This window comes from Misgurnus anguillicaudatus, chromosome 25 (genome assembly GCF_027580225.2).
Source record: "Misgurnus anguillicaudatus chromosome 25, ASM2758022v2, whole genome shotgun sequence".
NCBI lineage: Eukaryota > Metazoa > Chordata > Actinopteri > Cypriniformes > Cobitidae > Misgurnus > Misgurnus anguillicaudatus.
The window spans coordinates 33,452,403-33,478,108 of NC_073361.2; the positions used below are offsets into that span (position 1 = coordinate 33,452,403).

The following is a 25,706-nucleotide window of genomic DNA, read 5'->3' on the forward strand; positions in this document are numbered from 1 at the left end:
ATTAGTTACATATTTGGTTAATGATTTTTTTAAAGATACAGCTCATTTAGACATACAACATCATTTGGATTTCTCCCTTTGCCTTGACAATCTGCTCCATGTTTGAGACCACATCATCCAGTTCCAGTCTGAGTTCACTTTTCTCTTTTTCAAGCTTCTGCTTGACTCTCTGAAGGTTATCAATCTGCTCTCCAAGATCAGCCACACTGTCTGCATGTTTCTTCCTCAGTGTAGCAGCGGTAGCTTCATGATGCAGTGTGGCCTCTTCAAGGTCTCTGCGCAGTTTCTGGAACTCAGCTTCACGTTTCTTGTTCATTTCAATCTGGGCAGCGGTGGCACCACCAGCTTCCTCCAGCCTCTCACTGATCTCCTCCAGTTCTCTGGAGAGATCTGCTCTCTGTTTCTCCACTTTAGCACGAGCAGCTCTCTCAGCCTCCAGCTCTTCTTCAAGCTCTTCAATACGAGCCTATATTCAAGGAAAACACCAACTAAAATTTCAGTTTGCTCTGCAAGACCATCTCCTTGTTCATTTTATTTTACCTGCAACTCTTTCAGTTTTTTCTGGAGTTGGGCCTCCAGAGCTTGCTCATCTTCAATCTTACTGTTGAGCTGGCTTATTTCAAAGTCTTTTCTGCCAGGTTAAGAGCATTTGTTTACATAATGTACAATGCATTTGAATAAAATGTTGAAGGTAAAAAAAATGAAAACTTACTTTTTTATTTTCTCCTCCATCTGCTGCTTATCATTTTCCAGATCCATCACATTTTCTTGAGTCAATTTCAAATCACCCTCAAGCTTTCTTTTAGCTCTCTCAAGATCCATTCGTATTTTCTTTTCTTGCTCCAAAGAACCTTCAAGCTAAATTGCATCCATAAAATTAAAACAAATAACTTACCCTATTTAAAACAAACCCATGCAATTCCTTAGAAATTGTATTTTTAGTGTTATGGTTTATGGCTCTGACATCATCAACTTGTTGCTCCAGCTTGGATTTGGCTTTGGTGAGTGTGTTGACTTTGTCTTCCTCACTCTGGAGGTCATCAAGTGCTTGTTGATGGGCCTCTTGAAGAGCTTTCTTCTCTTTGGTTAGCTTAGCGATGATTTCATCTAAAGCCGACATCTCTTCAGTCAGGTTTTTAACCTAAGACAAATGACAGTATGAGACTGTATCACACATATGACCACTGTGAACATTTTAGATATAAATGAGGTGTGGGTTGAGGTAAACCTTGTTCTCCGTTGCATGTTTCTCTTTCTCCACTTTGGCCAGAGTGAGCTCAAGATCATCAATGTCTTTCTTGAGTTCAGAACATTCATCCTCCAGCTTTCTCTTCTTTGAAACCAACTCAGCATTCATTTCTTCTTCATCTTCAACCCTCTCAGTCAGCTCTTTGACTTTGGCCTCAAGCTGAATCTTACTCTTGATCAGACCCTCACATCTCTCTTCTGCATCTGTAAGATTATCTTGCTCCTATTAACATGAAAAAGAATGTTTTAATAGTGAGGTTTCATTTTTGCTGTTCACATTTATTTCATAATGTAAAATCATTTTGCAAATGCAAAAACAAGCTTATTGTTCCCAAATGGACTTACAGACTGCATTGCAAGCTGCAGGTCATTCTTCTCTTGGAGAAGAGAAACCATCTTTTCCTCAAGCTCCTTTCTGCGAGCTTCAGATTTAGCATAAGCTTCCTTCAGCTTGGTGAATTCTTCCTTCATGTTGGCCATCTCCTTCTCAGTCTCAGCAGATTTCAGCAGAGGTTTTATCTTAAAGTAGAGCTTCATCCAGGGCCAATTCTTGACACCCATGAATGCACGTACATTCCACTGGATCACAAGCAATGAATCTCTGTGGATAATAAATGACAATGGTAATTTCTGTGTGTTAAGAAAGATAAATAGGATAATTTGTTTAAGACTTTATAATCCAACCTTCTTTCCACGATTTTCTGGAACTCAATTCTTGATAGAAAGCCACGAGACCTGGCCTGAATGCCAGTTATGATAAGTGCAAGACGGTCATCTCGCATCTCTTCAAGGGTACCCAAAAGACCAGCCTTAAAAAACACCTAAACGGAATTTTTTTTAGTAAAGATTTGTGCGTTTGAAAAACCCTCCGTTTTTGAATTTATCTGTGAAAATTCTGCAAATGTTATACCTTAGTATGTCCTAACTTGTACTGGTTGTGATCAATGTCCAGAGAGCCCAGAAGTTTCTCTGCACCCTTCTTGTTGTCAATGAACTGTCCCTCAGGGATAGCAGCAGGATTTAGAATGCGGTAACTGTGATGCAATAACATATTAAACTTTTAATGATGTATATACAATTCATAATACTCTTAGATATACAGGACTATACTGCCCTTAAAAATCAATGCAACAAAATCCTTTCTGTCTGTAAAATAAGGTAGGGGAGTCCTCAATTACAGTAAATTTTAAAAGAGCAATCACTGTGAGCCTTGCATAGTTTTCTGAGAAATATTATAAACCATTCTTAATGCTCATACTAACCGTTGCTTGAAATCTCCATACAGGATCCTGTTGGGGAAGCCTTTTCTGCAGATTCTGATGCCCTCCAGCACACCGTTACAGCGCAGCTGGTGCATGACCAAAGGATTCTCCATCGCCCCAGGAGTCTTTGTCTCATTGGGGATCAGGCAACGCACAAAGTGAGGGTGAGTGGACCTCAAATTAGTCATCAGCTTGTTCAGGTTCTCCTGTTGGTTGAATTATTTTGTAATTATATGCAATAAACTCTGGTGAGTCTTGAAATATTTTAATTTTGACATACCCTATGGAGGGCAGACACTGTTTGAAAGGAAGAACCCTTCTTTTTGGCTCCTTTGCCACCCTTACCACCCTCCCCAGCTGTGTGAACATGTTTTATTATTCAGCATTGTTAAAATGTAGCGTTTATTATATAACTAAAATTACACATGTATACTTGCCTGAATCAGCACTAGCATAATTAGCAAATAGTATTGACAACAGCTTGAGTGTTGACTTCTGGAACAACCCTACAACAGTCTCATTCAGAGGATCCTTGTTCTTCACCAGCCAGTTTGAGATGTTGTAGTCAACAGTGCCAGCGTAGTGAACCAGGGCAAAATGAGCCTCTGGTCTACCTTTGACAATCCTGGGCTTCTGGAAGTTGGGATTTTTCCCCAAGTGGTTATCATAAAGCTTAGCTTTAAATGTTTGGTCACTGGCTTTGGGAAACATACACTCCTCTTCAAGGATCGACATGATACCCATGGGCTAGAATGAATATAAGAAATATGACTGAGAGTTTGCAAATTACCCACAAAAAATAAAAATTGTTTTCTTCACAATATGTTTATTAAAGTAGTATTTTCCAACCTTCTCGATAAGCTCAATGCAAGCCTGCAAGTCCATGCCAAAGTCAATGAACTCCCATTCAATTCCCTCCTTCTTGTATTCTTCTTGCTCCAGCACAAACATGTGGTGGTTGAAGAACTGCTGCAACTTCTCATTAGTGAAGTTGATGCACAGCTGCTCAAAGGTGTTGAACTGCAAGTGGAATAGATTGTGTGATCACAACAGTGCCACTGCATGTGGATGTTGTCTTAAATAAAAATGATCAGTTAATATTAGCTTACATCAAAGATCTCAAATCCAGCAATGTCCAGCACACCAATAAAATACTGTCGAGGCTGCTTGGTGTCCAGGGACTGGTTGATTCTTACAACCATCCAGAGGAACATCTTCTCGTACACTGACTTTGCCAGAGCACCAATAGAGTAGTACACCTAACAAGTGAATAAGAAAATATGAAATTTACAGAATTAACAAAATATATGTGTAATGTGATGTATAGTATTTCACATCTTTATCTCATTTCCATGCTAAAGATATGTATTGGAGGGAAAATGTCCATTACAGTAAACTATACATTAAACTTGTTATACATTTTTATCACCTGCTGGACATTTTGTCCCTTGGTGACCCACTCGTTTCCTACTTTAACTCTTGGATGGCACAGACCCTTGATCAAGTCAGCTGAATTTAGGCCCATCAGATATGCAACTTTGTCAGCATCTATGGGTTCAAAAATTACAGAGGTATGTGTCAACCTGCGACATATTTTGACTTTACTACTTTATAAAGATGTGATTAAAAGTGATTCTAACCCTCAGTCCCATCAGCCTCGGCCTGTTCCTCTCTTTGCTTCTGTTTGAACTTCATGTTGCCGTAGTGCATGATGGCGCCTGTTAGCTTGTAAATGCTGTTCTTCTCCTCTTGGGTGAAGCCCAACACATCAAAAGCTTCCTAGAACAAAATTACAGTGTTTGTTTTATTTTCCACCCTTAATTCCAGTACACCTGTACTGTACACCAGTTTTTGGTTTCTAGTGGTATCTAATATTTTAAATGATCTATGTTTTAACAAACAACACCCACATCAGTAGCCATCAGCTCATCAGCATCATCAATAGATGCCACTTGCGTCTCTCCTTGGGAGATGAAGGCATAGTCAAAGGGGTTGTTTGTGATAAGCAGCATCTCTGAAGAGATAAGGAAACAGATCAGAAATGGGTTCTTAAATTAGAGACAATGAAATATTTCCATTTAAAGTGTCGTTTTTACCCAGCAGTTCAGGTTTTTTCTGGGACAGGATCTGATAGAAGATGTGGTAGTCTCTCTCAGCCTTAAGCTGATAAGTGACACGGGACTTCTCCAGAAGATCTAAATAAATTGATCAACAAATGAATATCGTAACAGATACTAGCCATACATTCATCACTAACTTGCAAATACTGAAATCCTGATAGGCAGACGACTACTTACAAGTCTCAATATCAGCAGAGGCTAGCTTTCCACTGGCAGCAAAGTGAATGCGGATAAACTTGCCCTGTTTAAAAACAAAATTCCCATCACAGTCACATAAATGAAAAAATATTTGCTGAAGTTTGTACCAGTAGGTGAAAGGAACTTACAAATCTGGAGGAGTTGTCATTTCGGATTGTCTTGGCATTACCAAAGGCCTCCAGAGCAGGGTTACACTGGATGATTTGATCCTCCAGAGTTCCCTAAGAATCAATCCAACAAATAGTGTGTGATTAGTGATAGTGGTGGGTGTAAAATATCTGGGTAATGTACCTAGTAAAGAGCATTTTTGCAATCTTGAATATTGCAGTGTTCATTAAACGCAATATATCTGTGTGGGTCTTTATTATTATTTTTGAACTTATATGTCCTCATAATATCTGAAAATGTACTTCCGCCCCCTTGTGGCAATCTTTCTTTGACAGCTTGGGCGGAGAATCCATTAACCCTGCCCCTCCAACTGTCACTCTGCTGAGATTTCTATTTCTGAATGAAACTCCTACTTTTTTATATTCAGTCAATTCACAGTGGAAAACACAAGCCATGCCCGCTATTTTCCTTGTGTGATATTCCATTTCACTCAGAAATACGTAACAATACGGAAGTAAAGTCATGACTTTAAGAGACAATAGTAGGCTTAAACCTACTTTTACATGCAGGAATAGTTGTGAAACTAGTGAACAATATAGAAGTGTTTTTGAAAGTAATATTGTTAGCAATGTAAAACAGTGGAAAGTTAGTCAAGTTTATCTGGAAGAGATGTGTCTTTAGTTTACTGTATTATTTACTATTACGCACCTTTTTCTCCGCTGATGGATCCTTCTTGCCTGGTGTTGCTGCAATGCTGGCAAAGTACTGAATGACTCTTTTAGTGTTCACAGTCTTTCCAGCACCGGATTCTCCACTTGGAATTAAAGCGTCCAGTTAGAATTATAACAGCATACAGTACATTATAGAAAGAATATAAAGGAGGAGTATTAGATAACAACATGAAAGGTATAACATACGTGATCAGGACAGACTGGTTTTCTCTGTCTGTAGAGGATTTAAAAAATAAAGTTAGCATGGTCAAATGATTAATTTAAAATTGTATAAATCATGTAAATAGTTTGTGGAAATCTCAAGCCAGATTGATTGTTACCTGACAGCATGTACTGGTAGGCATTGTCAGATATGGAGAAGATATGAGGAGGAGCTTCACTCCTCTTCTTTCCTCTGTAGGCAACGACAACTTCCTGGTTGTACACTGGCAACCACTTGTAGGGGTTTACAGTGACACAGAAGAGCCCAGAGTAGGTCTGCAAAGAGATACAACGAGGTTTGTGTCCTGCTCATACGTGAACAAATGAACATGTTCAATGTTAGACTCAACTCACGTAAATCATCCAAGCTGCGTAACGCTCTTTGAGGTTAAACAGCACAGCAGGTTCATGCAGGAAGGTGAACATCGCCATGTCCTCAATTTTATCAAACTTTGGCGGGTTCTGAGGGTGAACGTCAACCTCCTTCACAGTTACTGTCTGTAGATAACGCAAAAATGGTCATACTGTAAATCTTTTGCAGATATTAACAATCTGGATTTCAGATCCTGATCTCCAGGACATCCTTACCTTTCCGAATTCAGTCTCAACAGTGACTTTGTCACCGTCTCTACTGGTGATGGAGGCTTTGACATACTCAACCTCAGGGTCAGGCACAAAGCACTCTTTCTTCATGTCGAAGGGACGAGTCTGGGCTTCCAGACGCTCCTTGTCCGACTTTCGTAAGTACGAAGCAGCGGGTCCAAACTCTGCCATTACAGCGTCCCCCATTTTTCTATCAATATGATCGAAAAACAAATATGATGAATTCTGAAACTAATAAATACCTTTTTCGGTCTATAAGCCGCGTTTTTTCATATCTTGGCTGGTGCTGCGTCTTATAGTCAGGTGCACCTTGTAAGTCAGTATGAATTAATTTTGACATTTATGAAGCAAAAGACAACATTCGCATTCCGCTATATGCTGCTTCTGTATTCATGTTATTCAATAGATTCAGTAATGTGGAATGACGAGTATGCGAACTTCACGCTAGTTAGCTTGTTCGGTTAATTTAGACTATTCAACCTTCCAGGTAAGTTCTGTATGCTATGGTTTATGGTTTAAATAACTGATAATATTACTTTAACGTAAAGACATCTATTCAGCCTGCTGTTCTGGCTGTTATTGTTTAGTTGAATAACTTGCCTTTCCAGATTATATGTCTGTTCTTCGGTTTGGATTTCGTGAAATAATTTTCTAAATAAACGCGACGTATAGTCCACTGTGACTTACATATGTTATTTCATCTTAATGACGCATTTTTGAAAGATGCGGCTTATACTCCTTTATTTATTTAAAAATTTTCCATAAATAAAACATTCCTTACCTTGTTTTACTGAGCTCAAATCCAGGAAAGTTCAAGTACTTGCTATAAGAAAGAATTTTAATTTAGTCCTTATTATCCTTTTGTTATTTATTAAATTTTCAGTGCTCTTAAACAACTGTCCTTCTTGAATCTCACTTCACTTTTGTGTTACTTTAAGTCAGAGTTAAACACAAATACAAGCCTACATCTTGGTGGTCTTACCTTTTGGTGGAACAGGGATGGAAGCTTAAACTTTGTGCAGTAATTGAAGTCTTTATATAGCATTCAGCACAATGACAGTGACGTTGACTTTCTGTATTTGGTTGGGATCATTTGTGTGTGTGAGTGTGTTGCTCTTTTTGGGTGCCAGAAAAAAATCTAAGCACGAGTTACAGTAGTCTTACATGTGGCATATGATGCTAGCATGAAAGATCACAAAGGTTCATACCTCTATTGTCACGTCACTATTTATAGGCATAGACAGTAACTCTTTACCAAAGTTTTATTTATCACGGCAGTTTGCACATTTATCATTTCTATTAAATTTAAAAGGGTACATCTAAAAAAAAAAAATTCTGGATAATATAAAAATAAAATGCACTAAGCTTAGCTAATAGATATTAAGCATGATTTGTTTGTATAGCAACTGGATCTCTGTTTTATCATACAATATTGAAGGTGAAAATATTTTCTGTTATTTACTCCGTATGATGTGCTGATTGCATTGGGATGCTTGTGTAGAACTGTATGTGATGTTCAAGCTGTCCTGAAAGAGATACAGCCATGCACTAGGAATTTCACAGGTTTATCTTTACGCTCAAGGATAAAGGCAAGGTAACAATGCTTTATAAGCAAGATGGCAGTACAGTAAAATTGTCAGACAGCTGTAAGGGTAACAATGGATATCTGCACTTGCAACCTTTTGTTCTCACCTAACAGAGAGACAGCTGCAACTTTTTTACTTTCTAGTGTTCATAGCTTATGTGCAGTCATGGAAATTAAACAAACCGCAGCTGATTTTGCTTTTACTGATTTTACTTATGTGGTTATAACAACAGCTAACCAAAATTTAGCCATACAGAAGTGAAAATTACAAGACTTTAAACAAACTAGGTAATATTATGTAAAACATATCAACATACTTTAGCATATGGGATATATTTTTGTGTACCAAGTTGGAATTTAAGAAATACTCCATAGCCAAACAAATTACTTTCTTACTTAGTGTTATAGTTTTAAGCAGAAATTTACTTAAATTTGATATTTTTTGTCTGAAATCTAGACTTATTTTCTTAGGCAATTTTGCTCATCAAGAAAATACATCTTGATTTAGGAACTTTTAGATATTTGTACTGAAAACAAAACAAAATATTAAGTAAGAAAGTCATTTTTTGCAGTGTGTGAAATTTGATTTAACTGTTAAAAGTTTCAGACCTAAAGTTATTGACTACAATGATTAAACGTGTCCTGTGCATATGTGCATTACAATGGTATATGTGTTCACGTCTAAAAAATTGGAAATCACACATACTCACAGCAAGAAAATAAAATGGCAGAGCAATGGCAACATGCATTATTAAGGGATTGGAGGTCTTTGCTGTGTTATTTTATAACATTTTGTAAAATTTTGATTCTATTCCACATTTGAAAACTATAAGAACAACTGTTTCCCACCAACCCTCTTGACTTTGTACATTCATTCAGAGATGGAATGTGAACTTGAACGCAGTATTGCCAAGTTCATAGTTTTCTGCATAGCCATTGGGCTTGTTTTGTTACGCACATTGGCAACCCTGGCAGTGCTAGTGCAAAATCTTTGTTCAGAATAGATATAAAGTTCACTTGTGAATTACAATACTTTCGTAATCTGAAATCAGATTGAATCTAGTTTTTGATTGATGAAAACGGGTACCCATGGGAATTACACTTGTGTTATCTGGAAGAACGTGTTAAGCAGGTCAAACTAACCGTCTTAATCCCAGATCTGGTACTAAACATCCTTAAGTCATTGTTAGCTTCACACCGTTGATTTGTAGGGCATCCACATGAAACATCACACAAAGACTTTTATTGTCCCTTGACCTCTCATCTCAGTTATTCTTCACCCTCTCTCATCAGGGACCTTGCTTAGTCTTAACACTTGGGCAGTCTATTCTAAGCCCATCATCCCTTATAGAACCTCATTCCCAGCTGTCTGTTAACCTTGGGCTATCAGCACTCTGGAGCAAGAATGGAAGAAACAGTGGCATGCACCTTATGGCTAATGAAATTTGTAATCTGATCTTCCTTCTGTTAGATTGCATTTGGATGGTGCATCTGTTGTCACTTGAAGGTTAAATAAGAATCCTGTTGTCTTTGTGTTGTCTTTGTCTGCCGCTTTACAATTTGCAGCTGTTTTTGTGTCTAAAACAAATGGATTTAACCTCTTTCAGGCAAACGACACTTAAGGATAGACATATGATGGAGGAATATAGTGCCATATGATGTTAAGAAAAATATGATCATATTTTTGTCAGTTGAAAATCTATTTCAATCATCATTATTTATGCCCACAGTAGTGGCAAATTACATTTTTCATTTTACTTAATACATTTTAATGTATGGGGGTATAGACAGTGAAATTTTATCTTCATGTTTGGAAAATGCTTTGTCCAAACGCAGACATTTTTTGTTAAAACACATATTTTGTTATAAAAATTGGATCAAACCGGGAATGGTCATTAGTCAACACATTTATCACATTTTTGGTTTTCTCATCATAGCTTTGTTGATTGGATTTTGCACTTAGCAATGAGATTCAATAGCAAACTGAGATTCAATTGATATTTGGTTATGTAGATTAAAGCAAGAGAGATGTCAACTTTTTGATGTCTGATCACCAGATGATGCCCTCTGGTGGATGTTGCTGTACACAGCTGGTATCATGAATTAATTTAATCCAGTTCTATTTGTTTGGGCATTGTTATAAAGCAGCTTTACAGAAATTAGAGAGCATCCAATAGTCATGGTCAGCTTTACATTTGAAATGTCAAACTTTTTTACTTTATAAACTACAGTTGTATCATGCACTTATTTGCCTAGATAGTTTTAATTTTAGATTTTATGATTTTCATTGAGTTCTCAGTCTATACATCACTTCAGCTGAGCTTTGGGCTCCAAATTGTTTGAAGCATATTTTATGTGCCGTAAAAAAGGCCTTCCATAAGCATTATTGTAACATTATATCTAGTCCCCAGAAATATGGCAAGGCAAAAAAAGACATTGTGACAAGTATGGTGTCTTTAGCTTCTCTGGTCTGTGTCACATGTCAATGCTGAACTTGATAGATAGCTCCCATATGCCTTGGGTCAACGATTCACATCACATGGTGTCTGTTTTGGATGTCTCTTGCCGTCCCTCAGGACATACCCTTTAAGGTGTCTTGTTGACATGGCATTGTTTCCTTTACTTTAGCCTTGAGGACAAAGATAACCTGTTAAATTCCATTGTGTGGTTCTCTGAGTGCGGTCAGACGTAAAGATCTTGCATAGAGGACACAATCCATCTGTAGATGTCCATCACGTGCAAGGACTCTTACTACTTGTTACATGACCTTTTGTAGCAGAACAATGCTTTCTCCAAACTATTGTCTAACCAACTTTAACTTTTCACTGCACTTAAAAGAATATAAATGTACTGGTTGGCCACAAAAGATCATTGATAGCTAATTTCACAATTTCACAGTAGTCGACAAAACATTGTTCTTTGTCGATTTTAACTTTGCTGAATAACAAAATTGATCTTAAACTTTAATTTCAGGCAAGCAATCTTAGAAACATATTATGATAATTGCTAATAAGTAACTAAAATGTCCAAGCATGCAGTATTTTAAAGGTTTGATGTATTTTTAAGTCTTTTCAATCCTTTACATTTTTACTGTGTGTGCGTCAGAGTGAAGTGTTAGGCTTCATGCAGCTCTTATTATAGCACAGGTGACAATTGTTTAGGTTTCGGGACTTTCTTCTCGTCCTTTCATAAAGTATACTGAGTGACCGCCCCCTACTCCTACTGGTGTAGACTCCTCCTTTATTCAGCACATGTCTGAGCCACAGCAGCGTCTTGAGCAATAGCAGCCACTTCATTCACATTACTCTTAGTGATAGAGAGGCTCTGTTCTGGAAACACACTTTTCTAAAATGTATGAACTCTAAATCATTTGGGACCATTAGGTAAGTCAAATCTAATCTCTTTTCCATTAAAGCAGCATATTTAGGATTTAGTTGACTTCTTTACATATCTTGATAAGAAATGTACCCAGTAGCCTATAGTTTCAGATTTTTGAAGGACTTCATTGGTGGAATTCTTAGGTTTGGTTTAAACAGTGTGTTCTTCTTTGGAGTCACTTTGAATCTTCAGATGTAAAGCATGTTTGTGTGTGACACACTTTTAATTTTTTGTAAACTGGCATGATTTCAATTAATCTTTTAAATAAGACGAAGTGACAAAATCTGGTTTGCACAATTGCTTTATTGAATTTAGCTACACACTAAATGATTCAAAGACACACCAGATTTTGAGAGATGGGAGACCTTCATTCCTCATCATGTCCTTTCTGTTGAAAGGAAAAAAATAATGCAAGATTTGAAAAAATGTAAGGTAAGCTTATTTCTCAAATTTTAGAACAATAAATAGATTTTACGCACGACTTAAAACTATCCTGTAAAATTAAGAAACAACTTTATGATGAGGTTACCACTTAAAAATGTCTAAACATTCTGTAAGTTTTTAGGGACGGATTGTTCATTTAAATGTGAATGTTGTCTCCAACTTACATTTGTGGGAGTATAAATCTGCAAAGTCATTTAACATTTGATTGGTGATGTCATTTGTACATGAGATTCAGACAAGCTGAGTCCATTACACCTGAAAAGATTCTTACCTTGGATGCTGCATCACGGCTCTTGGCTCTCAGCTTGTTGACCTGAGATTCAGCAATATCAGCCCTCTCATCGGCTTCATCCAGCTCGTGCTGCAGTTTACGGAACTTGGCCAGATTGGCATTTGCCTGTTCCTCCTAAAAAAATGAATGTATTTTAAATTCATAATCCCATGTGACTGAGCATATTTTTACTCAAAAATTTAGTTAAATCTTAAAATTAACTGAAATTCTGTTTAACTTACAGCCTCCTCTGCAGATCTCTTGTAGGACTTGACCTTCAACTGGAGTTTGTCAACCAAGTCCTGAAGACGAGCCAGATTCTTCTTATCTTCCTCAGTCTGCAAATGGAATCAAGTTGTACAAAGTGAGTTCATTTTGCCCATATGCTTTAGAAAATTATTGTATGACTATAAAGACATTTATTTGTAACTCAGGAAAAGTGACCTGGTAGGTGAGCTCCTTGATGCGTCTCTCATATTTACGTATTCCTTTCACAGAGTCGCTTGCCTTTCTCTGTTCAATCTCCACCTCATTTTCCAGCTCTCTCACCTAAACAAAATTAGTGATTAAGAAAGCAAAGGAGACGCTGCTATCTAAATAACCCCAAAAATGAATAACCGAGTTTCATAACTAACCCTGGCCTCCAGTTTCTGGACCTGCTTCTTGCCACCCTTCATGGCGATCTGCTCAGCTTCATCCAGACGGTGCTGCAGGTCCTTGATGGTCTGCTCCATGTTCTTCTTCATACGCTCCAGATGAGCACTGGTGTCTTGTTCCTTCTTCAGTTCCTCTGCCATCATGGCAGCATCAGTGATGGCCTTCTTGGCTTTTTCTTCAGCATTCCTGCACTCCTGCACTGCCTCCTCAACCTCAGTCTGAAGCTGAGAATTGTCTCCCTCTAGCTTCTTCTTCTGATTCAGCAGGCTGGTGTTCTAAACAATGAGAACATTTATATAATTCTATTCACATTATATCTTATTAGATATCAGATATCTTATTATTAGATGTCTGAAATAAACTCAATAATGTAATAAGAGATTACATATTTTAAGAGGTTAAAGTTCTCATGTTTTATACCTGAGAATGCAGTAGCTGAACCCTCTCACTGACATCCAGCAGTTCCTGTTCAGCCAGTTTTCTTCCTCTCTCAGTCTGTTCCACCAGAGATCTCAGCTCATCCAGTTCAGCTTGAAGTAGATTGTTGCGTCTCTCCACAATAGCAATGTTCTCTTTGAGATCATCGTTACCACGAAGAGCTTCATCCAGCTGCAACTGGGCATCCTACAAAGTACAAATTTTATATATGAAATGACTGCAGAAGTGTATAGAAGCATGATAGTATTTGAAAAGACTCATTTTATTTTAAGATGTCCATGAAGACTCTTGAGTTGCTTCTGAGCTTCTGCTGCCTGTCTGTTAGCCTGGCTGAGCTGAATCTCCATCTCATTGAGATCTCCCTCCATCTTCTTCTTCACCCTGAGAGCTTCATTTCTGCTGCGGGTCTCTGCTTCAAGTGAGGTCTGCAGGGTTTCCACCACTCTCTGCTGGTTCCTCTTAGCCTGCTCCATCTCTTCATCCTTCTCAGCCAGTTTGCGCTCAATTTCAGCTTTGATCTGATTGAACTCCAGTTGGACTCTGAGAATCTTTCCTTCTTCATGCTCAAGAGAGGCCTGACAGATAGATTGACTTAGTAAATAAAAATCATGTCTTTTACCTTTTTTAATGCCATTTATTTTCATGTTTGATTTATTTTGTTAATTCTTTTACAAATGCACAAGCTAAACTTAAGAATCACAACCATTAGACATGTAGGTAACACAAGATACCTCAGCCTCTTCCAGAGCAGCCTGAGTTTCAGATTTCTCTTGCTCAAGTTGTTTACGCAGTTTCTCTAGTTCATGAATGTTCTTTCCACTTTCACCAATTTGCTCAGTAAGGTCAGATATCTCATCTGTTTTAATCAAGGAAATAATTTTAGTTAATTCCTAAAAGTTGAGCAAATATGACACTCATGTGATAGAATGCTAAAATAGCTATGTACTGTAAATAAAGTTCACCTTGAAGGTTCTTGTTCTCTCTCTTCATGGTCTCCACATGATCCAGAGACTCCTCATAAGAGTTCTTCAGTTTAAATAGCTCAGTGCTCAGAGATCTGGCTTCCTTCTGGGCACTTTCCAATTCACTCTGAGACTCCTCATATTTCTGCTTCCATTCAGCTAGAACCTGTATAAGTGAATCGAAGGTAGATTGTAAGTATTTTAGGTAAATCTCATTGGAGTCCAGGACTTATCAATGAAAGTTAATTGATTTATGAGGATGTTTTTTACCTTGTCAAAGTTTCTTTGCTTCTTGTCCAGAGCAGCAGCAGCAGCATTGGATCTCTCCACATCAACCATGAGATCTTCAATCTCATTCTGCAGCCTGTGCTTGGTCTTCTCCAGAGACGAGCATTTAGCATTGACTGCTTCCACAGCTTCTTCTGCTTCTTGAAGACGCTGAGCAAGTTTTTTCCTAATAAATTGTTTGGTCAGGGAATGCTGTTTGTTGTCTAAATGACATTATGGGAAACACAAACACTGTTTTTCTTGTTTCATACTTAGCATCCTCAAGCTCCTCGGTCCTCTGGATGGCATCGGTTTCGTACTTGGTTCTCCACTGAGCCACCTCAGAGTTTGCTTTGGAGAGACTACGCTGCAGTTCAGCTTTAGCTTCCTGCTCCTCCTCAAACTGCTCCCTCAGCAGTTCGGCATCATGACGAGAAGACTGCACTGCATGGGCCAGGGCATTCTTAGCCTGAAACAATTAAAAATATTGTGTTATCTAGATGTAAAAATGCAATAAGGAGTAGGTTAGAATTGATGTAAAAGATAGGGAATACCTTCACTTCTTCCTCTAGTTGTCTCTTGAGGTCTTCAATCTGCTGAGTGTAGGACTGCTTGCCTCTTGTTAGCTGAGAGACCAAAGAATCCTTCTCCTCCAGCTGTCTAGACAGCTCCCCTAGATAGACATATAACCATTACAGAAAGTCATGTACAGTCTTGGGCATTGGTCTAACACTAAACAGAATAATTCATCATCTTAGAATAAGAGCACAAACCATTCTCAGTTTGCAGCTTAGCTTTTTGCATGGTAAAGTCATTAATGTTGCGTTGTGCCTCCTCATATTTTGTTCTGTATTCAGACATCTGATCCTCAAGGGTCCTGCACATTTTCTCCAAGTTTCCCTGTTAGATATTAATCATTAGAAGTCAAGTGCAGTGCAGTGTGGATAAATTCTAGCTTCAAGGATCTAAAATAACTGGAAGGAAGAAAAACAGTTAATGCAAATTTCTCACCTTTGCCTTAGCAAGTTGTTCCATGTTTGAGACCACATCATCCAGTTCCAGTCTGAGTTCACTCTTCTCTTTTTCAAGCTTCTGCTTCACTCTCTGAAGGTTGTCAATCTGCTCTCCAAGATCAGCCACACTGTCTGCATGTTTCTTTCTCAGTGTAGCAGCGGTAGCTTCATGATGCAGTGTGGCCTCTTCAAGGTCTCTGCGCAGTTTCTGGAACTCAGCTTCACGTTTCTTGTTCATTTCAATCTGGGCAGCAGTGGCACCACCAGCTTCCTCCAACCTCTCAATGATCTCCTCCAGTTCTCTGGAGAGATCTGCTCTCTGTTTCTCCACCCTGGCACGAGCAGCTCTCTCAGCCTCCAGCTCTTCCTCAAGCTCTTCAATACGAGCCTGGTGGTGTAAATATAAAACATTTTAAGAGAGCATTTTAAACTATCTATATTGTTCTCTTACGGTTAGTATAAAGTTTACCTGCAACTCCTTAAGTTTCTTTTGGAGTTGGGCTGCCATTACTTGCTCATCCTCAATCTTGCTATTGAGCTGATTTATTTCAAAATCTTTCCTAAGTTTCAGAATAAATTTGTATCACCATTTAATAAGGACTCCAGATTCAACATTGTATGCTCCTATAGTTATTTAACCCTATGTTAAAAACCCACTTTTTAATTCTCTCTTCCAGCTGTTGTTTGTCATTCTCCAGGTCCATCACATTCTCTTGGGCCAACTTTAAGTCTCCCTCAAGCTTTCTTTTGGCTCTCTCTAGATCCATTCGAAGTTTCTTTTCCTGTTCCAGTGAACCCTCAAGCTGAAACAATAAGAGAGAAATTTGGTTATGCGTTTTATATTTCTTCATCGTACAGATGCAATCCCATTTTCATGTATGTAAGTTCTCTAACTCTCGATCTCTATCAAACCGTTTACATCATCAACTTGTTGTTCCAGCTTGGCTTTGGCTTTGGTGAGTGTGTTGACTTTGTCTTCCTCACTCTGGAGGTCATCAAGTGCTTGTTGATGGGCCTCTTGTAGAGCTTTCTTCTCTTTGGTTAGCTTAGCGATGATTTCTTCTAAAGCCGACAACTCTTCAGTCAGGTTTTTAACCTAAGACAAATGACAGTATGAGGCTTCATCATACACATGACCACTGTGAACACTTTAGATATAAATGAGGTGTGGGTTGAGGTAAACCTTGTTCTCCGTTGCATGTTTCTCTTTCTCCACTTTGGCCAGAGTGAGCTCAAGATCATCAATGTCTTTCTTGAGTTCAGAACATTCATCCTCCAGCTTTCTCTTCTTTGCAGTCAACTCAGCATTCATTTCTTCTTCATCTTCAACTCTCTCTGTCAGCTCTTTGACTTTGGCCTCAAACTGAATCTTACTCTTGATTAGACCCTCACATCTCTCTTCAGCATCGCAGAGATTATCTTGCTCCTTTTAATTTACAGATATAGAGAATAGATTTGTAAAATGTTTTTATACAGGCAATTAAACTACATGAAAGTTTTAAACTCACAGCTTGGACTTGGAGTTGCAGGTCATTCTTCTCTTGGAGAAGAGTAACCATCTTTTCTTCAAGTTCTTTTCTGCGGGCTTCAGATTTGGCATAAGCTTCCTTTAACTTAAGGAATTCTTCCTTCATGTTTGCCATTTCTTTCTCTGCTTCAGCAGATCGTAGCAGTGGTTTGATCTTAAAGTAGAGCTTCATCCAGGGCCAATTTTTGACACCCATGAATGCACGTACATTCCACTGGATCACAAGCAAGGCATCCCTATAGTAAGATCACAAAATTGTTTTTATTTTGTTCACATAAAATGTAACAGCTGTTGTGGCATTCTTGTGGAAATGAATGGCCCACAGCTTTACCTGCGCTCAACAATCTTCTGGAATTCAATTCTTGAGATAAAACCACGAGCTCGAGCCTGAATATTTGTGATGATAAGAGCAAGGCGGTCGTCTCGCATCTCTTCAAGAGTACCCAATAGACCAGCCTTGAAGAACACCTTGGAGAAAAAAATTGACATAAAATCATGAAAGTAAATCATTCTGAGTTGCAGTGGCAAATCCTTTCGACATGTGTGCAGCAGTCACGTATTTTGACAAGAGGCATGATGCACATGTTTCACATGATGCAACGAACATATATTTTAAAATGACGAGCAATAAACATGACACTCTGAACAGTTATTTTGAATTTGCGTCCCTCAGAAGAGAAGTCACCAGCCGCCACTGCTGAGTTGTCAAAAAAGAGAACTTGTGTACTACTAAAGAGACTTATCTTTAGACAGTCTGCCTGCATTTTTATACAGTGAGTAGGTTGCACACCAGCGTCGTGTCTAAGTTGGTAAATCTAACTATTGTTTTTGCATCTGTTATTTATGTGGTAGTTTCTCCTAAACAGATCATTATAGATTCTCAGCCTAGGATGAAGTCAGATAAACATTGTGTTCTTATCATCTATACACTATTTCCACTGAATCTAATATTAGCTAGCGTACTTTACTTTTTATTCCATATACAAATGTGTGTAACAATCTACTGTGGCGGGGAAGAATGTCAAATTACTACCCAATGTGGCGGCTTATGTTTTAGAATTTTTTTCACTCAATTTGCTGCCGAATTTTGTGTAATCTGCGCATTTTTGACATACATATTCAACAATAATAATGTGGAGTAAATAATGATACTGTAAAAAGTAAAGGGTAAGATTAAGTAAAGATTTTATGATAATTGTAGTGCCTCCATGCCTGTGTAGTGCCTTTGAAGTAATGGTGACTTGTACATTTTATTCGAGTACCTTAGTATGTCCAAACTTGTACTGATTGTGGTCAATATCTAAAGAGCCCAATAATTTCTCAGCTCCTTTCCTGCTGTCAATGAATGTACCCTCTGGGATCGCAGCGGGATTCAAAATACGATATCTGTAGTTGCATATATAAAAAGAGAGAGAATAGTAATTGTTTATGCATTGGAAATTATACTATGCTATTTTTTTTAAACAAGCTATATTATTATCAATGACTGTAAAAAAATAACCATTTTGAGTTGAAAATTTTTTTTACTGTAATTGTTAAAAGTGTAAACATTTCACTTACAAGATATTTTAACTGAATAATAATAGGACTAGTATTTTGTTAAGTGACATGAAAAATCATAAATCAACTCTTGATTTCATAGTTTGTAAAGTCAAGGTTTTTAGGTTTTCAAAATACTTTATATAAAAGTTTGATCTCTTGAAACTGTGAAATACGAGCTATGGCTGGGGCTTTTTTCACAGTCTAGAAAGTAAGTGAATGTACCTCTGTTTAAAATCTCCATACAGGATCCTGTTGGGGAATCCTTTCCTGCAGATTCTGATGCCCTCCAGCACACCGTTACAGCGCAGCTGGTGCATGACCAGAGGATTCTCCATCGCCCCAGGAGTCTTCGTCTCATTGGGGATGATGCAGCGCACAAAGTGAGGGTGAGTGGACCTCAAATTAGTCATCAACTTGTTCAGGTTCTCCCTGTGAATAGAGATTTTTCAGGCTAATTGTCTTAAAAGATTAATAAACTCTTTCATGCTTTGTGGTATGAAAAAACTGTATGTTACCCTGTGAAGGGCAGACACCGTCTGGAAAGAAGAGCCCTTTTTCTTCTTCTCCTTTCCTTTACCACCACCACCCTCAACTGTTTTTGAAAAAAATATTTAGATGAAACAACTTATTATTTCTCAAAGATTATTTAGTCCTCTGTGACATCATCAATAAAACACACCTGAGTCTGCACCAGCATAATTAGCAAACAGGATAGAAAGTAGTTTCATGGTGGACTTCTGATAAAGGCCAACAACAGTTTCATTCAGAGGATCCTTGTTCTTCACCAGCCAGTTATTGATGTTGTAGTCAACAGTGCCAGCGTAGTGAACCAGGGAGAAATGAGCCTCTGGTTTACCCTTGACAATCCTGGGCTTCTGGAAATTGTTTGATTTCCCCAAGTGGTTGTCATAAAGCTTAGCTTTAAATGTTTGATCACTGGCTTTGGGGAACATGCACTCCTCTTCAAGGATCGACATGATACCCATGGGCTAATGCAAAAATAAACTCAGTGGTTATTAATGAGTTATTTCATATCATAACATATTATATATGAAGAGTTTGGTTCCAAAACGCAATAAACGCTATTTTTGAAAAAAATGAGTTACTGCCAGAATCAGTATTATATCAGGTCAGTATTATAAAGTAAATTCTTAATTTTATGCAAAATCCAATTTCCGCAGTGTTGTTCTGTCATCTTTTCTCCCTTTTTTCCCAGAATGCAATAGGCGCCACTCCCCCTTTTCTACAGAATGCCATAAATCCACTCCTCCACAGATTACAGCGCACCTCACGCAATGTAAACAAAGAATGGCGGCGCGCTGAGTACACGGAATCCTAGTTTTCCTCATCTACTTTGTACTACGTGATCACCAAACAAACAAAAACAAAATAATACTTTAATAGCATTGGGGATCTTATGAAAAACTTTCCATAATTTTACTCAAAGTCAACGAAAATCGAGCAGGACCAAAACATTTTGCGGCTGATCGCTTTGAAGAACGTTGAGCGAGGACGTCAGTATAACCGATGACTTAATATCACAAAATAAGTGTTTTGATTAATGACAATAATGTTTATATTTTTAATTAGTGTGTACAACTAGTCAACTAAATGAATATAACATGGCAAAGATGAATGCACATTTATATAGGCTATTGATTCAATAGATTTATAGCATTTTTAATAAAAACTTGTCATGGATTTATTGCATTTTGTGGAAAAAATAGTCCGTTTTTATAATAAATCTTTGAAAATCAACTTATGGATTTGAATTTTTTATGTTTTTATAACCTAAAGATGCTATGTGAAAGTTTGTAACAGAAAATAGTGGTTTTCATCTTGTCACTTTCTTGGTATAGAAAACACGTTTTTACCGAAATTTGTCAAAATGGATTTATTGCGTTTTGGAACCAAACTCTTCATATTTTTCCTGTGTATCAGGGTGTTTTAATTCATAAAACCTTACCTTTTCAATGAGATCAATGCAAGCCTGCAAGTCCATGCCAAAGTCAATGAACGTCCATTCAATTCCCTCCTTCTTGTATTCTTCTTGCTCCAGCACAAACATGTGGTGGTTGAAGAACTGCTGCAACTTCTCATTAGTGAAGTTGATGCACAGCTGCTCAAAGGTGTTGAAATAAAACAAAAATGTAATACCAATAATGAAATTAGGACCTTTTTTTACTTAAGTAGATTCCTTAGTTAGGATGTTGACTCTTAGCTTTGATGGAGTATATGATAGCATACTCCTAAAAGTGCGACATTTCCCCAAAGACGCACATGTAAAAAATACAGACTTTCTCTTGATGGAAAATAAACCAAATGATTTATATTGAATGTGAGAACCAGAGGCATAATGACCATTCAAACTCTTTTATTTTTTAGCCAAGTGGTTAAAATCAATGACGCATCTATTCATCTGCTACAGTACTTTTATAGGCAAAATATTTTTATTTTTTTACTTCTCAGAGATTCTCAATGATTAAATTACGTTCTTCATTCTGGATGCAGTGAATTTTTAATACATTAATATTACAAACCTAGACACAATAGCTGTGGCACAATCATCTGTGCACGGTTGCGGGTGCATTGCTGCATTTTGTTGTCTTATAAATGTAAAACATCATCAGAATCACTTACTTTCAAAACGCACTACTTAAAAAACTTTGGTGCATGATGCCCCTGGCAGAAACATATGTGAATGTTTAATGAATGATAAAAAATTGTAATATCCTTTTGTCCTTATAACACAAATATAAGAGTGCTCTAACTTAAGCAACCAAAAGGGGTTGCTGTTACATTGGTGCCATCTTATGTTGCAGTTCCGCCACCCTGGAACAACCTAGGGATCTAATAATATAGAACATACTTACATCAAAAATTTCAAATCCAGCAATGTCCAGCACACCAATAAAATACTGGCGAGGCTGCTTGGTGTCCAGGGATTGGTTGATTCTTACAACCATCCAAAGGAACATCCTCTCATACACTGATTTGGAAAGAGCGCCAACGGCATAGTACACCTGTTCAATAAAGATGATACAATAACATCTTATAGAAAATGTGTTGTGTTTACAGTAATGGTAATGATTTCATGAAAGTGTACCCACCTGCTGGACATTTTGTCCCTTGGTGACCCACTCATTTCCTACTTTAACTCTTGGATGGCACAGAGCCTTGATGAGATCGGCAGAGTTCAGGCCCATCAGATAAGCTGATTTATCAGCATCTGTTGTCAATATTAGAAAGTGGTTGAATGGATCAGCCAGCAACCAATAACTACACGTAACACATGTAGGATTTTATCTATATTCATACTGACCCTCAGTCCCATCAGCCTCGGCCTGTTCCTCTCTTTGCTTCTGTTTGAACTTCATGTTGCCGTAGTGCATGATGGCACCAACTAGCTTGTAGATGCTGTTCTTCTCCTCTTGGGTGAAGCCCAACACATCAAAAGCTTCCTAGAGAAAATATACAGCATCTGATTAAATTCATAAAAGCCACATAATCAGTTTTCTTTGTCTTTTTCATAAATGGGACTTTTGTTAATAAGAATCTGTAGATCTATCAGATAACGCACATCAGTGGCCATCAGCTCATCAGCATCATCAATAGATGCCACTTGCGTCTCTCCTTGGGAGATGAAGGCATAGTCATAGGGGTTGTTTGTGATGAGCAGCATCTCTGAAAGGGAGACAAACAACAATTACACGTACATTTGTAATGTGTTCTGTTGTAAAGTATACTTTTTCTTATTTAAGAAAAGTTGTTCACCTAATAGTTCTGGTTTCTTCTGAGACAGGATCTGGTAGAAGATGTGGTAGTCTCTCTCAGCTTTTAGCTGGAAAGTCACGCGAGACTTCTCCAGAAGATCTGTTCATAGAATTCACATGGGAAGCAATGAGCAATAGTACCCGTAACCCATTGCCAAAAGCATTATGCACACACTTTGTCACCAGATTTTAGTTAATAATCAGAGAATATTCTTACAAGTCTCAATATCAGCAGATGCTAGCTTGCCACTTGCAGCAAAGTGAATTCGGATGAACTTGCCCTGTGTGAAAGATATCTTGTCTTAAATTGGAAAAATCCTTAAATTGAACATAGTTTGTAACTTAAAGCAGTGAGCACTCACAAAGCGAGAAGAGTTATCATTTCTGATGGTCTTGGCATTACCAAAAGCTTCCAGCGCAGGATTACACTGAATGATTTGATCTTCCAGAGTACCCTTGAAGCATACATTTAAAAAAGATTGGTTTCATTGGTTTTTCATTAAAATATATCTCATAATAGCGTGGTTTGGTCAATTATACACTGTGGATTCTGTGGTCTGACCTTTTTGTCACTGGTATCCTTTTTGGAACCACCAGCTGCAATGCTGGCAAAGTACTGAATGACTCTTTTGGTGTTCACAGTCTTTCCAGCACCGGATTCTCCGCTGTCAAGACAAAGCAATCTTAGACACAGCAGACATATGATGTATTCACTTTAAATCTCAGCAAAAAATATTCTTACGTGATAAGAATCGACTGGTTTTCCCTGTCTGCAAAATACAAACAATGTTTTGTTATAATTTGATAACTCAAACTGGGGGGGTGGGGTCGCAAGATGGTGCTGTTGGGCAGTTTTAAGACATTTTTTAAAAACATTTATCATAAATTCTGTGTAATCAAACCTTAGAAAATATAGCTATTTTGTCATGGATTTTCTTTGGGGGTCCATGAAGGGATGCACCCTACCCAAGGAGTGGGGGCACACCGAAAGGTTTAAGAACCATGTATTTGTTGTTTAGCAAGGAATGGTAAATATTTAGATATGCACAGTATGAGGTATATTTTCAGTTTAATGTAGACTCACCTGACAGCATGTACTGGTAGGCATTGTCAGATATGGAGAAGATATGAGGAGGAGCTTCACTCCTCTTCTTTCCTCTGTAGGCAATGACAACTTCTTGGTTGTACACTGGCAACCACTTGTAGGGGTTTACAGTGACACAGAAGAGCCCAGAGTAGGTCTGCAGAGAGATACACCGAGGTTTGTGTCCTGCTCATATGTGATCCGATAACCGTAGATAGTTTAAGACTCGACTCACGTAAATCATCCAGGCTGCGTAACGCTCTTTGAGGTTAAACAGCACAGCGGGTTCGTGCAGGAAGGTGAACATCGCCATGTCCTCAATTTTATCAAACTTTGGCGGGTTCTGAGGGTGAACGTCAACCTCCTTCACAACTACTGTCTGTTGGCACATGAGAGTTTTCAAAAAAACGTATACATGGGATAAATTTAAAGTTACTTTTTTGTCACCATTTTTGGAGAGAGAGCAGATATTATATGACAGGCTAACCATCAACAAACAAAGCTGAAGTACCAACAAAACAAAGTTTTTTTTTCATTAATGCCAAACTGGAGAGGACTATTAGCAATTATCAAATAAGAAATAGATTGCACAAGGTAGGTTTCTATAGTGTGGAAGCCAATTTATACATGCACAGCTAAAGCTTGAACTTACCGCCCCCTTAGAAGTCTCACAAGTGACTTTATCACCATCTCGACTAATAATAGAAGCTTTAATGAACTCCTCTTCAACATCAGGAACGAAACATGCTTTCTTCATGTCAAAGGGGCGAGTCTGGGCCTCCAGACGCTCAATGTCTGATTTCCTGAGGTATGGAGCAGCGGCTCCGAACTCCGCCATCGCAGCATCCCCCATCTTTCAACCTTTCAAAGCATTTACAAATCAAACTTTGTTATGAACTACTTAGTTAGTGATTCAGAAGGCACAAATCTGTTTTCTAAGTTTGTTTCACATCTTGCGACTCGATGAGACAGTTTATAAGTTAAGCATTGAACCACTCACCCTTGTTCTTTACTTTTCCAGATGCTGATGGTTTAAAATCCTAGTTCCACACAAAAAAAACACTTCACAATCAGAAAGAAGTCTTTGATTAAAAGGTACATTTCTATAATGAATTAAGAGCCTCACGACTTACTGTACACAGGAGAAAGTTGATGATGACAATTAAAAACCTCTCATGGGCTTTTATAGTGAAATCGTTCCTCCAAATATGGTTATTGGCATCACACAATGCACACTGCTCCCTCAGTTTGGATAGGAAGGTTGGGGTTGGGTTTGCTGGGGAAAGGTGGGGGGGCGACTTCTATTGTAATGCTTCATTTTCATTCCAGTCAGTTTGGGAGTTAATAATAGTAAATATCAAAGATGGAAATTGTGATATATGCATGTATTTACATATGTAAGTGTTTGTTTAATAGAATAATGTTTAAAGAAAAGTATCTTTGATAAATAAAACAAATGTAAATAGTAAAAGAGGGTACTTGAATAAGTACTTCATACAAAGCAGATTTAGATTTAGAAAAAACTTTATAAAAAAAAACACTGGTCTTCCACTATATGATAGTGTTGATTGTTTTGTTTTTTTATTTGCTGGGCAAGAGTACTGTGTGTTAGGCTTGGCAGCCAATTATAAAATAATATGACAGGGATTCATTTGGTGTGAAAAGTATTCTAAATGTTTGAGGTATCTGTCCATAAGAGCTATTATAGTTTCTTACAGTTCTTTATTGTTTGTTTATCATGAGAGATGAACTAATACGTGTATGGACACTGATGTATTCCTATACCTTCCACCAGAGGCATCAGCTGTTTAACAATTATTAGTTGGTCAAGGTCAGTAGCTAAATGATGTCATTTATTTTCTGTTTACAATATACAAGTGATGGGGCATTTGTCTCTGTTTCTTTGAACAAGAGGACACTGTTACATTCTTGTTGAGTGCCTCTACTTGATTGAGAGGAACAGCTTGCATGGTTTGAGCAGTGTCTACTTGATGTACTCACCTAAATAAATATAAATTGGCTAATGTGGCTAATAAATACTGTAAAAGTGCAAACTTTGATTTTCAATTATATGCTTTGGTTTGTGACCTATAAAATAAATTTTGCTATAGCTTTCTTTATACCATCATAAACTGATATGAAGAAAAGCCTGACATACAAATAACCACATCTTTATAGCAGTCTTCCGGAAGAGTTGTATCCTAAAGCCCAACAAGCTGTTAAATCCGTCCTCAAGACACTGAGTCTAACAAGGAGCAAGAATTGAGTGTTAATAGCTTAACATCTCACACTT

General features: G+C 37.8%; 2 protein-coding genes and 1 long non-coding RNA gene across 4 annotated transcripts in view; 1 reads left to right on the forward strand and 2 right to left on the reverse strand.

Moving 5' to 3' along the window:
* Positions 1-7,467, reverse strand: part of LOC129425862 (myosin-7) — a 29,826-nt gene extending 22,359 nt beyond the window's left edge. Inside the window, exons 1-26 of the mRNA XM_073863891.1 lie at positions 7,454-7,467; positions 7,253-7,294; positions 6,457-6,661; positions 6,223-6,366; positions 5,988-6,144; positions 5,854-5,881; positions 5,645-5,750; positions 4,957-5,049; positions 4,808-4,871; positions 4,607-4,705; positions 4,421-4,524; positions 4,151-4,289; positions 3,940-4,058; positions 3,620-3,769; positions 3,360-3,530; positions 2,948-3,257; positions 2,791-2,867; positions 2,511-2,716; positions 2,159-2,282; positions 1,933-2,069; positions 1,594-1,849; positions 1,229-1,471; positions 965-1,141; positions 713-858; positions 541-631; positions 77-466 (exon numbers count right to left, since the gene is read on the reverse strand). Of these exons, the coding sequence (XP_073719992.1) occupies positions 77-466; positions 541-631; positions 713-858; positions 965-1,141; positions 1,229-1,471; positions 1,594-1,849; positions 1,933-2,069; positions 2,159-2,282; positions 2,511-2,716; positions 2,791-2,867; positions 2,948-3,257; positions 3,360-3,530; positions 3,620-3,769; positions 3,940-4,058; positions 4,151-4,289; positions 4,421-4,524; positions 4,607-4,705; positions 4,808-4,871; positions 4,957-5,049; positions 5,645-5,750; positions 5,854-5,881; positions 5,988-6,144; positions 6,223-6,366; positions 6,457-6,657 (3,732 nt within the window). The 5' untranslated portion in view covers positions 6,658-6,661; positions 7,253-7,294; positions 7,454-7,467. The remainder of the gene's footprint in view (positions 1-76; positions 467-540; positions 632-712; positions 859-964; positions 1,142-1,228; positions 1,472-1,593; positions 1,850-1,932; positions 2,070-2,158; positions 2,283-2,510; positions 2,717-2,790; positions 2,868-2,947; positions 3,258-3,359; positions 3,531-3,619; positions 3,770-3,939; positions 4,059-4,150; positions 4,290-4,420; positions 4,525-4,606; positions 4,706-4,807; positions 4,872-4,956; positions 5,050-5,644; positions 5,751-5,853; positions 5,882-5,987; positions 6,145-6,222; positions 6,367-6,456; positions 6,662-7,252; positions 7,295-7,453) is intronic.
* A 4,252-nt stretch (positions 7,468-11,719) lies between these two features.
* Positions 11,720-24,553, reverse strand: LOC129426514 (myosin-7). The gene is made up of 38 exons (XM_073863916.1): positions 24,414-24,553; positions 24,066-24,274; positions 23,649-23,792; positions 23,414-23,570; positions 23,072-23,099; positions 22,892-22,994; positions 22,692-22,784; positions 22,547-22,610; positions 22,331-22,429; positions 22,137-22,240; positions 21,879-22,017; positions 21,667-21,785; positions 21,432-21,579; positions 20,523-20,695; positions 19,236-19,545; positions 19,071-19,148; positions 18,779-18,983; positions 18,277-18,400; positions 17,346-17,482; positions 16,995-17,250; positions 16,670-16,912; positions 16,406-16,582; positions 16,144-16,289; positions 15,956-16,046; positions 15,485-15,874; positions 15,247-15,373; positions 15,028-15,146; positions 14,746-14,942; positions 14,477-14,660; positions 14,207-14,372; positions 13,976-14,100; positions 13,511-13,819; positions 13,227-13,430; positions 12,785-13,081; positions 12,594-12,698; positions 12,392-12,487; positions 12,150-12,284; positions 11,720-11,822 (listed from the first exon to the last, which is right to left on the reverse strand). The coding sequence occupies exons 2-38, from the start codon at positions 24,264-24,266 to the stop codon at positions 11,802-11,804; spliced, it is 5,814 nt and encodes a 1,937-aa protein (XP_073720017.1). The 5' UTR covers positions 24,267-24,274; positions 24,414-24,553; the 3' UTR covers positions 11,720-11,801.
* The window catches only part of LOC129426517 (uncharacterized), a 38,481-nt gene continuing 25,131 nt past the window's right edge, over positions 12,357-25,706 (forward strand). Inside the window, exons 1-2 of one of the 2 annotated variants that reach the window (XR_008638454.2) lie at positions 12,357-12,513; positions 18,802-18,942. This is a non-coding gene — a long non-coding RNA (uncharacterized lncRNA). Of the gene's footprint in view, positions 12,514-18,801; positions 18,943-24,431; positions 24,509-25,706 lie in introns of those variants that run through there. The other variant, XR_012368080.1, reaches the window with a different exon arrangement.

Excerpts from the sequence above, each read along its gene's own strand:
- LOC129426514 (XM_073863916.1), bottom strand. The coding sequence starts at position 24,266 with ATGGGGGATGCTGCGATGGCGGAGTTCGGAGCCGCTGCTCCATACCTC. Across the intron at positions 14,101-14,206 it reads AGAGAACAAGAACCTTCAAG|ATGAGATATCTGACCTTACT; the intron begins GTGAACTTTATT and ends TGATTAAAACAG. Across the intron at positions 12,285-12,391 it reads AGAGATCTGCAGAGGAGGCT|GAGGAACAGGCAAATGCCAA; the intron begins GTAAGTTAAACA and ends TCATTTTTTTAG.